At 33.4% G+C, this 14310-nt stretch overlaps 1 protein-coding gene across 6 annotated transcripts in view; it reads right to left on the reverse strand.

The window, feature by feature from the left end:
• Nucleotides 1–1349: 1349 nt before the first annotated feature.
• The window catches only part of NUP58 (nucleoporin 58), a 49272-nt gene continuing 36311 nt past the window's right edge, over nucleotides 1350–14310 (reverse strand). For 3 of the 6 annotated variants that reach the window (XM_036297780.1, XM_036297777.1, XM_036297778.1), the window contains 5 exons: nucleotides 13826–13908; nucleotides 11791–11992; nucleotides 6469–6567; nucleotides 4850–4945; nucleotides 1350–3638 (listed from right to left, as the gene is read on the reverse strand). In XM_036297780.1, the coding sequence (XP_036153673.1) occupies nucleotides 3469–3638; nucleotides 4850–4945; nucleotides 6469–6567; nucleotides 11791–11992; nucleotides 13826–13908 (650 nt within the window). In that variant the 3' untranslated portion in view covers nucleotides 1350–3468. Of the gene's footprint in view, nucleotides 3639–4849; nucleotides 4946–6468; nucleotides 6568–7157; nucleotides 7655–11790; nucleotides 11993–13825; nucleotides 13909–14310 lie in introns of those variants that run through there. The other 3 variants (XM_036297779.1, XM_036297781.1, XM_036297782.1) reach the window with 3 other exon arrangements.

Consider the following 14310-nt stretch of genomic DNA (forward strand, 5'->3'; position numbering starts at 1 on the left):
TGAAGCTGAGGTCTAGAAAAGTTAAGTAACTTGTCCAAGATTTTATAGGGTCACAACAGGTATCTGAACCCTACTGATTTCAGGAGTCCAACCTTTCTCACAAGAAAAATATTAGCATCCACTATCTGTAGAGATCCTACAAATCATTAAAAAAAAACACAAAAACCTCCTAAATAACCTGGTATAAAAATGGACAAAGGATATTAATATATTAAAAAGTTCAACCTCACAAGTACTTAAGATTAATATCGTTTAGAGATTGCTGGAAAATGGGTGCTCATACAAACTACAGAGGTATATATTTTACATAGCATTTTTGGAAGGCAATCTGACATTAAGACATATAATTTGTATATGAATCTATCTAGAATCAATCTATCTAGAATCAATCCCAAAGAAACACTAAACATAAGCATAAAGAACCATGTACAAGGATATTCACTGCAGTTTTTTCTATTATATTGAAACTAGACACCTGGTGCATGAAATTCAGGCACTGGAGTGGGGGGGGATCCCCTCAGCCCGGCCTGAGCCCTCTTGCAGTCTGGGAGCCCTCGGGGGATATCCGACTGCCCCAGGGTGGGAGAGGCTCCTGCCACCACCACCGAGCTTGCCAGCCCAGTTTCTGGCACACTAACCACCGGGGGGCAGCTCCTGTACTGAGCGTCTGCCCCGTGGTGGTCAGCATATCATAGCAACCGGCTGTTCTGCCATTTGGTCTATTTGCATATTAGCCTTTTATTATATAGGATACTGGAAAGAAGCTGCCTACCAACAGGTATTAGTTGGAATAAATCATTGTACATCCATGCTACAGAATAGTACATAAAAAATAAATCTGCAAGGACAGGAACAAAAGTTTATGATATAGCATTCAAAGGGGGAAAAAGCAAGTCACAGAATACATAGATTTTTAACCCACTTGTTAAAAAAGAAAAAGAATCTAAGAGAATGAGAAAATGAGAGAGGAAAGAAGAGAAATAGAACAATAACATTTGTATACATCAGCCGTGGGCAAACTATGGCCCGCGGGCCGGATCCGGCCTGTTTGAAATGAATAAAACTAAAAAAAATAAAAAAAGAAAGACCGTACCCTTTTATGTAATGATGTTTACTTTGAATTTATATTAGTTCACACAAACACTCCATCCATGCTTTTGTTCTGGCCCTCCGGTCCAGTTTAAGAACCCATTGTGGCCCTCGAGTCAAAAAGTTTGCCCACCCCTGGTATACATGTTCTGAAAGAGTCTAAAAGAATATATGCCAAACCATTAAGGAGTGAATACTCTGGGGAAGAAAGTGGAATCAGGGCCTCGGGGTTGAAGGGGACTTTTACTTTTTACTCAAACTTACTTTCTGTATTCAGTCTTTATTAGTACATTTTTAAGGCAAGATTACAATTCTGTGAAAACGCTAAAAAACGACCAAAGGGAATAAAAGAGCAACAATGAGAAAATTACATATTAAGAACTACTAACACCTGCAAAGATTCAAAGCAACTGACACAATAAATTTTATTGTTTACTCAATGACAGGCTCTGGACAAAGTGAAGACAATGGAGACAATGACATGTTTAAACTCCTATCATAAACTGATCTGTTACAAATTTCCAGTGGTTCAGCACATTAAAATGTAAAATATATAAAGAAAAAAAACCAAGAAATGTAGATATTCAGATTTTTGCAGTAAAACGCAATATCCTTTAAAAAAAAGTTTGTTCTAATTGCATATTTAATTCTGACAGTAATTGAAAACACAAAATCACATTTTCCTAACTGCCCCCAAAACCTGGTTTTAGGGACTGCAGTATTAGAGAAGTGTGCAAAAATAAAAACAAAGCATTTATTAGAGCTTAGAAACAAAGCATTTTCCTTATTTTAATGTGTCAAGGTGCAAAAAATTTAAATTCCAAAAAGCCAATCGTTGCTATATGTGGATAAATAAAACAGACTTGACAACACTTTTATAATCAAACCCAACATTATACTAAAAGTGTGTGTGTTTGTGTGTGCATGCATGTGTGTATACACACACATTTATGCAATATCTATTTTAGAAAAAAGGTACCTTGGTGAAATGCTTCTGAAAATATTCGCTTGATGCACAGTATGTACAAAACCTTCTATATAAAAAATTAAATTATTTTCAATGAAATTCCATGTTTACATCCCGTCTGAAAACTGTAATTGACAGCTACATAGGTCTACCTAATGGTTTCTGTCTGAAATCATGGCTAAGGCCATTCTCTTTCCAAGGGCTCTCATTTCACCCACTCTATGTCACTAGTACTAATATAGACAAATATTACACAGATGCAATCTGACACGCCTATGTGTTATTACCTGGAGCTGTTAAAACAGGGGATAGTTTATAGTTGCTACAAAGAATACTTTTTTTTTCTTAAAATATATTGTTTCTCTATTCCAAATTAAGCACTTACTTAAGACATTAAGAGGCTGATGAGCCACTCCATTTGGTGTCAATGTCAATAGCCCTATAGGAAAGAACTCTGTATTGGAATAGCTAGAAAAGTTGCCACTAAAATCGTAGTGCATCTTTCACCTGCATAGAATCAATTTGGCTTAATAGCTCTTTGCTCGCAGAACACCAGTCTGGAGTTCAAATATGCTCTTGAAGGTTCATTTCAGATATGAAAAAACATCTCATATAGCAATATGAGAAGATATAGGATAATAAAATCTGTTAAAATATGTTCAACAAATTTTACAGCATGCCTCATCTAGAGTAGCTGTTAAAGGTTAAGGTGGGAAACGAGTATGGAAAAGACTAGGGGCAATGAAGTTGAGTAGGTCAAATATTTACAACAGTAACCATTTCATTAAGTCTTTAAGCAAATAACTGCAATGACCTGATACCTCTAGCTCATCATTCTACAAGCACTGAGAATTTGAAGCTGCAAAGGTGAAAAATGGAATACCCTTAGAAAAGGGGAACAGTCTGAGGCAAAAGTTGTAGGTCTGTAAATATATATTTATATGCACACACACAATTGTGTGTATTCTGTATAGATTTATGTACATATTCACAAGATGCCCTGCAGTGTAGTTCAAAAGACCTTTATCAAGAAACCAACTGATTCGGTCCTAGAGTTCATACCACCTATATAAGAAACACATGTGCATATATTCACATAATGTAAACTGTATCAACAAAAACATTGCTATTAAAACCAGGTTAAATAGGTTTTACTAACCAGCGATGTAATCAGAACATTTCGTATACTGAGAATCAAAATAAAGAAAAATATACAACTGGGTTTCAAATTCACAAGAAAAAAGAAGTTTAACAGGGCAAATCAGAACAAAGTTAAAATTCCAGAGTAGGGAAAAATATCAAAACTTTAGAAATATCTTGGGATGCAATTAAATTACTGCATCAATTTTAGAAAAATAGACTCAGAATAAATGATGGTGCAATGGATTCTCTAAACGCATCTACCCATATGTTTATCTTTTTCCTCTTTTGTTTCCAGCTGGAGGTTTCTTCAACTGAAGGAGTTGTCCTCCTGTTCCAAAACCTGCAGAGGCAGGATTGGACACCCCAAATGTCAAACCAGCTGATGCCGTGATGCCAGGATTGCTGAAGTTAAACCCAGATGTACTTGAGCTGCCAAAGCCTTATGTTTAGGGAAAAGAATATTCATGTCAGAAGTTAAGTCACAAAAACAAATATAAAAAGTGAGGATGAGAGGCAAAGTTCTAGCTACAAGAATACAGAATCTATAGAAATAGTACCTATCGTATGGCCCTAAATTTCTAACATAAAATTTTATAAGAGAACAACTTAGCAAATAGTTAAGTGGCACCATTAGGGACAGAAGTTTAACCATCCAGGTCAAAAGAGAAGTGTTAGGGCAAATAACTAAAATCTGCAGACTTCAAGCTGCCACTTTCCTGGGAATTCAATATGCCAAGGTGCCTTCCTTCTCAGTTCCTCCAGAAACATTTTATCAACATGTTAAAGATACTTTCACAACCTTTGGACCCACTCTTGCAATTTTAAGTCCTCTAAGAAAACAACAACACACAATTTTTAGGACAAGCAATACACCAAAGAGTAATACCTACTGTTTTAATTTTATAAGAGCCTGTGTAATTAAGAGCAAGTACTACTACTGTCTAGTTAACATTCTTACAATTCTGATGCCACTGAATTCTACTATCTTCCTCTGTTGGAACTTGATTTTAGACGCTATTTAATATTAAACAGAATTTCCTTCAAATTTCCTCAATTTCAGCACAATTTAACTGGCATTACATCATTAATTTAGACCTATTTTTTATCCCTGAACGCTGCACATTTAAATAAGTCATTATTTACAAATACAGAGAAAATGCAAAGTAGACAGTGTTTGGAGTTTTCTACCAGAAGAGTTAGAAGATTATATCTACTTCAAATAACGAACAAAGAACCCAATTGTAAGATGGAATGTAATAACTAAAGAAGATCTCTTTGGAAGAAAAATCATTCTCCTGAATGAATGATAAAAACTGAGTTAAAACTTAAACCCAAATGGGTTCATTTTTATAATAATGAAGAAAACTGTTTAACCATGAAGCTAGTCTTTGGGTTCAAAGAATCTCTTAGTTAAGAAAAGATATAATTATTTATTTTATCAAACTAGTTAAGTGTTATTAGAAATATTTTATAAACCTGAGATTTAGCTTATGAGATAAAGCTATATGGTTAGGCTTGCATACTTCATCCAGAGAACAGAAACTAAGCCAGGGATCTTTTTTGGATATTGGAAATAACAATACTTATGCTTTTAAATTAAATACTTTGCACCATTAAATTTGTCTGAAATTCAGGCTGAAACACACAAACCTGCACTAAGACTTCCTGAGGGTTTATTTGTTGTTCCAAATCCAAATGTGGAGGCCCCTGTGGTGCTGCATCCAAAACCAGAGCTAGTTCCAAATCCTAGTGGAAGGGCAATAGAGAAATATACAACGGCATGTAAAACACAGGTTTAAAGGACACTAACAAGTAAAACCCCAAACTATCAAACAGTCTAATAATACAGTGTTGAAACACACGGCCTTATGAAGGGTATCTGCTATTTACTCCTTTGCATAAAACCTCTTGGGAAAGAACCAGATTAACCCTGAGATAAAACATTTATATGTATTTAGACTAAGTTTATGACCCATTTGTAATTTTTAAAAAACAAGATCCTTCCAAATGAACTAGAAATTTCAGTAATCATTCAAGCATGATTTCAGTCAAACAGAAATAAACAGATCTACTTGGGGATATTTCATTTTGAAGGAAACAAAAAGGCTAAATTTATAATAAACATGACATTCACAGTAATTTAAACACAGAATACTGCAATGGTGATTTTACTCTGCTTTTTTACCCAAACATTTTCACTTAAGAACCTCTGCCATTGAAAAACTGCATAACTACATAATAATCAATAGGAGGCTGTTGCCATAGCATCAACCAATGTAACAATGAGAAAAAGGGAGTGGAAGCATCATGTTTTGTCTTAGTAATAGGACACTCACAATTTAAATAAAAAAATATTTTTCATTATATAAATTCCAAGAGATTTTGCTAGAAGACTCGTTTTTACTCTCCTAAAAGCCAAGTGCTTAAAAATAAAATTCAAATTCTTTTTAGGTTACTTTACAACAGCTTATCTAAAATATTGAGTTTGATAGTCTTACTGCCTCTGATGGCAAATTGGATTATAAATAGTAAGAATTATGCTGTTATGATTCTAGTAATTCCTAATAAGGTCTACTATATAAAGCTATAATAGCTTATAAACTTCCCCTCTTATGAGATGTATAGTTTAGTGGAAATAATGGAACCTTATTCATTATATGGCAATGTGCTCCATAAAACACAATCAACTTTTAATCATCCAGATCAGGTAATTATGAATGCATTTGTATTTAGCATGTTTTTACAGACTTACCTTACTAATTAGAATTAACTTATGAAACTATTAAAATAAATACAATTGCTATGTATACAAATATGTACACAGGCAAATATACCAAAAGTTGAGCTGTTCAAATTAAAAAAAATTATTTCCCCATTTAAAATGTCCATTTTCAGAAAAAGAAGATAATGATTAGGTGACTGTACATCCAGTAGTTTGAACTCCAAACTGATGTTAAGACTACTAATTTTAAGTTAAATTTATTGAAACTAAATAAATTTGAAGTTCACATTTTAGCATATTGCTTTGAATATAAGAACATCCCTGCCATTTAATTTTAATATTTTTTAATATTCACTATTCACAGATAAAATGATTTCTTAGGTTCTAAGTCTAATACTATACAGCACAGATTATGTTTGGAGAATTGTTTTTGGCAGATGGAAACTTAACTTCCAAAACAGTAGATCCTCTTAGAAATTTTTTACAGGCTGGTATCAATTCAAATGTATAATAGTGTAATGCAATTATTAGAAAAGTTAAAGTGTACCTCCAAGGTTTGAAGAACCTAAGCCACTTGATTGCAAGCCAGTGCCAATACCTGAGCCGAATGGCGTTCCAAAACTAACTCCCAGAGATGGCTGTGGCCCTGGTATAAAAAAATAAAAAATAAAAAACGGGAGGGGGGATAAAACAAATTTGCCTTACTCTTTCAAGATTAAAGTTTAAGAAATTGTTTTTTAAAATGAACAGTAATAACTTTAAACAAATTCTATTTGCTAAAACTTAGTTTTCAGGATGTCTCCCCAGCCTAATTTATCTGTCTCAACTGATTTACTTACCCCCCAAATTTTTTTAATTAACTTGTTCACACTAGACAAGAGGTTTACTGCATTGAAAGATGAATGTTAGTTTAACCTGCTAAATAATTTGAAATCTTTAATGTATTGTAAATTATAGTTCTTTCATACTTTTGCTTTTAGAATTATTTTAGCTCTCCCCACTTGCTTTCTGATAAAATTAGTTGGTGTAATCAGTAAAGGATTTTTACTTTTTTTGTTTTGCAAACAAGCTCCTTACCATTAGAGTCAAGTCTCAATTGATCAAAAGAGACTGAGGCTAACATGGCAAAACTATCATGTTACTTCATAAGAGTAAGTACCCAAAAAACTAGGCATGATTTTTTTTATGAAATATAAATCATATATATACAATAAGTAGATAAAAAACAAGACAATGTTTTATTTTATTAAATTTATTGTTCATTTTAAAGCAAATCAATTACACAGTAACATGACAATTCCAAATTGTTCACAAAAAGTGATATTAAGTCCTATTGTTAAGCTCTGTGCTACATTACACCACTTATCACCTGATTAAATAAGATAGATAATGAACATTTACAAAGGCACTGCTGTGTACCTTGACAGATTCAATACATTCAAGATTTCAATTCAGAAATTTCTTTCCAACATTTTGGAAAATGTACTCAGATGCAGAACGATTAGTCATCCTTTTCCCATTTGAAAGATTTTAGCTGAGTTTGTTTGGCAAGAATAGCATCAAACTTGCCTCTCATTTTAACTATATACTTTTAAAACTAAGCAGACTACAAAAATCTAAAAATCTCTCATTTGATAAATAATTTATGAAAACTATTCAATAAATTTCATAGTACAATCTTCAGTCTTGTCTTTTTCAAGCACAGTGATCAGTGCATCTCAAAGTTGAGGGATCTGCCAAGTAATATACAGATTGAAATTTAAAATTTTCAAAGAATTCAAAGCCTTCAAGTTGTTCAATGAATGAGGTTTGTATATTCAAAAGGTAGTGTAAATTATAAAGCATTAAAAAAAAAAAACCTGAAGAACTACATTTTGCTACACTGAGACAAAAACTGGACTTTTCAAATAGCTTCCACCCAGAAAACAAAGAATAAGAACTAACAGCAGCCAGAGTTCTCATATTACTATTAAAAAATAAATTAAAAAAAGATTAAAATTTTCACACCCAGTTTGAGATCAATTTGAGACTAAAATACTTGACAAGCAGCTCTTTTGTAAAATGTTACTACAGGAAAAAGAAACTAAGCATATTAATTTCTTATTTCTAACAAAAATACTATGTAGAAAACACATGTCCAGTTTCTTTAACACTGAGAGACTTAAGTGTCACATATTAATAGGAGGCACTGCTGGTGGAAGACCCTAGAGAATAATGCACACCACAGCCCTCAGCCCTACAAGTCATAAGAGTTACTCAAATAGCATGCTTTTTATTGAGACAGGGTCTATTTTTAAGAGCAACTCTAATCATCAATATTCAGGATGTAGGTAATGAAGAACTCTAATGATGACAAGACTTTCCATTGCACAACAGGTACATGATATTCTGAGTTTTGTACCTTCACACAAATTCTGAAGGCAACATTATTTATAAAACTAGTAGGCAAATGTATAACATTTTTAATAGTTAAAGACTCATAATAAATATCTCCCATGCCAAAGTATTAGCATATATATTATACTCTGGCCAGCATATAAATTAGTTTCACTATTAGAAAGCAGAATCTAAATCCTTCAGGCAGAAGTTACGTAAACAATTCAAGAAGTCTGTTTCGAAATCTGAATACTCATTCAATGAGAGGCTCTTTAGTGCCATAAACAAAACCAAGTTAGTAGTAATATATTCCAATGATCGCCCAAAGTGAAATCTTCATGTAGAGTAACATTTTACAAAAGTTACGGTATAATATACTCACACACAACAAAATCAAGTTTAATACTGTTAATTCATATTTTCCAGAATAAGTTCTACCCTTTAAAAAGTAAAATTGCATTCACAGGAAAAGAACTAAAGTGCTAAAAATTTTTATAATTTTCACTGACCACTCAAACATAGCTAATGTAATTAGTTTGGTCATATTCTAAAATAAGTCATATCTTAAAATAATAGTATTTCTTAAAAAAACAAAAAATGCCTTTTCCCCAATTTGAAAAACTTCCCTTACTGATTTAATGGGGAATGTTCCTTTGGTTATTAAATACAACAAAAATCATAAAACCACAGGAAACTAAAACAAAATACTTAGTTTCCTATTTAACACTACATCTTAAATGTCCAAACCTACACTAAAAGCTGGAAAGTAGGAATTCCTACCAAAACATCTCAGCACTCCTTGAAAACAGCAGCTAAGTCACATGAGAAAAGTCTTATTTATGTAAACATCAAGAACTTTTAAAAGTGTCAAAACACAACAGCAAAACTTACCCCCAGCACATTAGCTTAAAACAATCTACCCTACATTAAAATTATACTGGAAAAAAGCCTAATGTAAATTTTAAGCTTTTAAAGAGGCTTCAGAAATACTGGGGGGTGGAAAAGTGTACTCAAGCTCTACCAACATGTAATTTACCCATGTATTCATGCTTATTTCATACATAAATAGCCTGCTGGTTTTCAACAATTCTCTTCAGCCTTCAGAAGCAATAAGCATAAGTCACACAAGTCTGTCCTATTACATCTTCATTAAAAAACATCGAAGAATGATCAAGAAGTCACTTAAGTGCATACCTCCACATCCAAGAAAGACCACACACCATCTTCAGAAGGTAGTAGCCCAAGAAGCGATCTGCTTTTTTACATTAATGGAGTCAAGATTCCATATGCAAAAAAAAGCAAACTGCCTCTAACAACTCAAATCTTGTACAGATCAACAGTGATATATAAAAATAGCACACAAGCTTTACCTAGCTTCATCTAGATCATTTTTAAAATCTGTTACTGGTATTTAAAAAGATTTCACCGAAGTCATAGGACATAAGGAATAAGTCGTTTGCATAATGTAATTAATAGAGTTGTTTCTAAACAGGGTGTAAAATAAACACAAATCTAACAGACTACATAAATCTTGCTATAGTGGTGGCATGACTAAAATAACTAACATCTAAATGGGGAGAAAGCAGAAAAGAATGGAATATGGAGCCTGGTAGGTCTTTAAAAAAAACCAAAGGGGAAAAGAGAAGACAAAATGAAAAACTGTTATGATTGTTCAGCTTCTCAGTTCTAAAAATTCATACAGCTCAAAATGAAAACACTGCACGACTTTTTAGGTTGATAAATTACAATCCCTACCACCTGATTAAAAAATCTTATGTGGGTTTCAAAACTTCAGAGAACAGAGAAAACAGTCAGTTCCCCCAAAGTCTGACAAAAGTCACAGACAAAATTAAAGCAAATGAGAAAAAGGCTCCTCAACATGATTACTCTAAATTAAGCTATATTCGCCATCACCACAGAAAGCAAAGACCATACCTATAATACTGCCAGAACCTAGCACATAATAGGCACTCATATTTAGAGAAATGAACATATATCTTCATATATCCATAAGCCCAAAATGTATGAGTGAAAACCTACAAGCCTCTCTAACTTAGAATGGAAATCCTTTATGCGCAAGGAACACTTACCCAAACCTATGCTTATCTGATCTATTTTAGGACTGATATTTGGTTCTAAAAAGTAAATTGGGACTATGGTTGGTCTGATTAATTGGTTAAAGAATCATGAGAACTTAGGATCATAATTATGGGATAGGGATTCAATCCCAAAATGACTTTTTCCTCCATAACTTGAGAATACAACCCTACCTTCCAGCCAGCTAGAGAACTACTATACAGTGCTCCTATGAGCCACTATTCACATGGGTCCAGCCATGGAATGCGGAGGACTTGGCATAAATCCATCAGCAGCTGTTTACTGATGGGAAGTCAATTCTGTCATCTCCAAATGTGAAGAACAATTTTTTAAACTGCCAATAATGAGAAACAGAGAATGCTTCCCTATAGAGGCAGCATGAATGCAATCTACATTTTTTTTTTTTAACTTATTTTGTACTATAATTTATTCCTGGACTACATGGAACTCTCAGAAGGATACATGCTAGAATAGTAGGCATTACTAAAAAATGTATGAATGAATAAAAATAAAAAGTCAATATCCATTAAGACTATATATTTTTCTATATTGAACTTCAAGCCTACCAAAAAAGGAACTGCAGGAGAAAAGACAAGTAGCAATCTCCTAAAGACACAGGACCAAACTGAACACTGCAGAGCTGACCACAAATACGATTCTCTCGTGACAAGTGGAATTATACCAAGGACTAAAATAATCTACATTCCAGTATCTCACCAATGACTTATATCTGCTCAACTTTCTATTCACATTTCTTAATGTGCAATACAGAGCATCTCGAAACATCTTTTTCCTGCTCTTGCTTTTTCTTTGTTCATTTTGAAAAGGTACAAACAAGTCTAGCATATACTTTCTTCCAAATGTGATTTAGAGGGCCTGTATTCTTTCTTATCATTATACATACAAACAAAACTATTGGCCTTCAACACACCTTGAGTCAATAAAAACACACTTCATCCTGAATGTTAGTATTCTGTAATCACTATGTATGAAGAAATAAGAATGCACCATCTATCAGTATCATACATGAAAACTGCAATGTATGGCTGGATTATCTGACTTTAAAACAACAAATGATACAATCACGATTTTAGAATCTATTACTTCTAAATGTAATTCAGTAGTGAAACACCATGTTCTAAAGGGTATTTATAGCAATACAGCAAATAACATTAAGTAAATTCACAATATTCAGTATCTCGTTGCTATATAATTATTGCTAAGACTACCCTGCGTTTTTTTTATCAGGTATGATTATAAGTGTGTCCATCACAATTTTTAGACTGTATTGTATTATAGAAATTTCTTCAGTGCTAACACAAGGAAGACTTATAAAAATGCACATAAATGTTCTGCATTTTAACAGTAAGAAGCTATAACTTGAATGCATTCAGACCTGTAGCAGGCTGTTGCTGCTGTGTAAGTGTTGCAGCCATGGCTACAGCTGCTGCATTTGGAATGGTGCTGAAAGGGGTGGGTCCAGTAGTAACTCGGGGGGCATTCTGCCACTTCTTGACTTCTGCTCGCCTGGCTTCAAACACATCTACAGCATCCCCCAAGAACATCTTTCTGTAGCCAAGGTACTGTTCCTTGAGCACCTACAGGAATGAATAAAGAAAAGGTTAATCAAGTTTTGTGTTGACTTCGGTAATATGTGAATGAATATATGAAATAAGTTAGCAAAGACAGATCAAAGACAGAGTCAATATTATGAATTCCACCTAAATAAACTAGTAATGCAATGCATGGCATGGGAAGTGAAAAGTTTGAGAGTTCTAACACGCCTTTGAATATTTTCTTCCCCATTTTTTTCATATCTTTACAATAAACTGCCTAAAGTATTCTGGCTTCATGAAGCCCTCTTCAAAATGAGTTAGCTAAGCTTTAAGATATTAAAAATTTTATTCTAAATATTCCAATTTTTTCATGAAATTTTCTCCTCCAATGCCCAACCTTTTGATAAATGTTAGATTCAAAAAACTTGAAAATAAAAAGCACTAAATATATATATGTTAAATACATCTTCTAAAAGGCCTGGGTGACACATATTAAAATAATGTCCCTTAGCAGAGAGAACTAGGATGGTAAAAAGAGGACCTTTATCAATATTTGACATTTTGCAATGAAAGTGACTCATGTTGAGCTTGTGTAACCAAATGGCGGGGGGGGGGAAGGGCTTGAGGGAGGGGAATGAGTTTGTAATTTCAGAGTAAGAAAGAAAAATTACCAAGTTCATAAACTGGCTGGTTTACCGAAGGCAGCATCTGCCTTGATTCAAGACCATGAATAGAAATGATTATTTTTCACATCAGACTTATTAAATAGTTTCATTGAAGGTTTACCCTAATTTAGATCAGTTTTAAACCACTTTTTGAAGAAACGTAGAATTTTTATATTTCCTACCTGTTCTAAGCAGACATCAATAAATTTTAGGCTTTTTTATTATATCAGAACACTTACAAATCCTTTTATTTATAGTATTTAAGAGCTATCATCTCCTTTTGTGTGAATGTCACTAGTTGATGTTCCAATTTCCTGCCTCTATAATGGTGGGGCTGCCAAGAACTGAATATTGGGGAAAATACAGTCAGAAGTAGGGAATGTAATATGAGGAAAAGCAGATCTTTTAAAACTGATCTCCCCCAAGTCCATCATCCCTTCTTCTGTGTAATTAGCTGCACATATCCACACAATGTTTAGTATCAATAGCCCATAAATTTTAGTTCTACTTCAAATACTCAGAAAAAATGACCTGCCTTAGAGACTTGAAAAGAACTGGTTTAAAAACACACACACACACACAAAAAACCTGACATCAGTCCACGATTTATATAATTCATAATTAATGTCTAATTTTGTTAAATGTCACTGAGCCTCACTGGATCAGGTAATTTAAGGCTGTTTCAACAAATTGTCTCATGAAAACATTATTAAAAAAAAAACAAAAACACCTCTTGTTACATTTCTCTAAGTGAAGAAGTCCAGAAATCTAATGCAGCTGAAAATAAATGGCAAACAGCAAATCTGATCATGGAAAATCCTTTGTTTTTTGAGAATATGTATTAAAAAAAAAGAGTAGGTCAAAATTTCATGTAAAGTTTATTCAACATGATCTGGGGCTGCTTTGTGTGTCTGTCTTATTATGTTACAGTCATAAAAGGAGAGTTTTCAGCCCGGCCAGTGTGGCTCAGTGACTGAGCACTGGTCCATGAACGAGGAGGTTAAATTGTTCTATGCCTGGGGTGTGAGGTGTACAGGAGGCAGCAGATCAATGATTCTATCTCGCCACTGATGTTTCTATCTCTCTCCCTCCCTCTCTCTGAAATCAATAAAAACATATTAAAAACAAAACATTCTTTTGTCCCACAAATAAATAAATAATCCACTTGGTCTAGATAACCAGAAAAAATAAAATGGCAAAAAAAACTTACCTTTACATTTTCATGAATAGACTGAAGTTGTGCAGCTAAAGCTACAAATGTCTGATAAATTTTCTGCATAGCCATTGACAAATCTATAAGAGAAAATTATATTATCACATAAATATATACAACCAATATTAGTTTTCTATTATTGAGTCCAATTTCTGGTATGGTTAATGTATAAAAGGAAAAAACTACATCAGTATTTCCATGGATAAAAGAAAATAGCAGAGTGAGAAGACTAAGAGAAGGATGTCTATATCAGGAACCTGGGGGAAGGGGAGGAGCTCCTAAGACTTTTGCCCTTGTTAGCATTGATAATTCATAATAATGCATTTTGTATTTATAGGTAATAAAGATCTAATCAAAGACTTTTAAGAAAATTTTCGTATGGCAGCTTAAGACAATTACCAGTAGCTAGAGTACCTACTGTTTAACAACAGCTTAACCTCTCTCCTACAAACAACAAAACAAAAAAGAGTGCTATAAAAAAA

This window comes from Myotis myotis, unplaced genomic scaffold (genome assembly GCF_014108235.1).
Source record: "Myotis myotis isolate mMyoMyo1 unplaced genomic scaffold, mMyoMyo1.p scaffold_m19_p_3, whole genome shotgun sequence".
NCBI lineage: Eukaryota > Metazoa > Chordata > Mammalia > Chiroptera > Vespertilionidae > Myotis > Myotis myotis.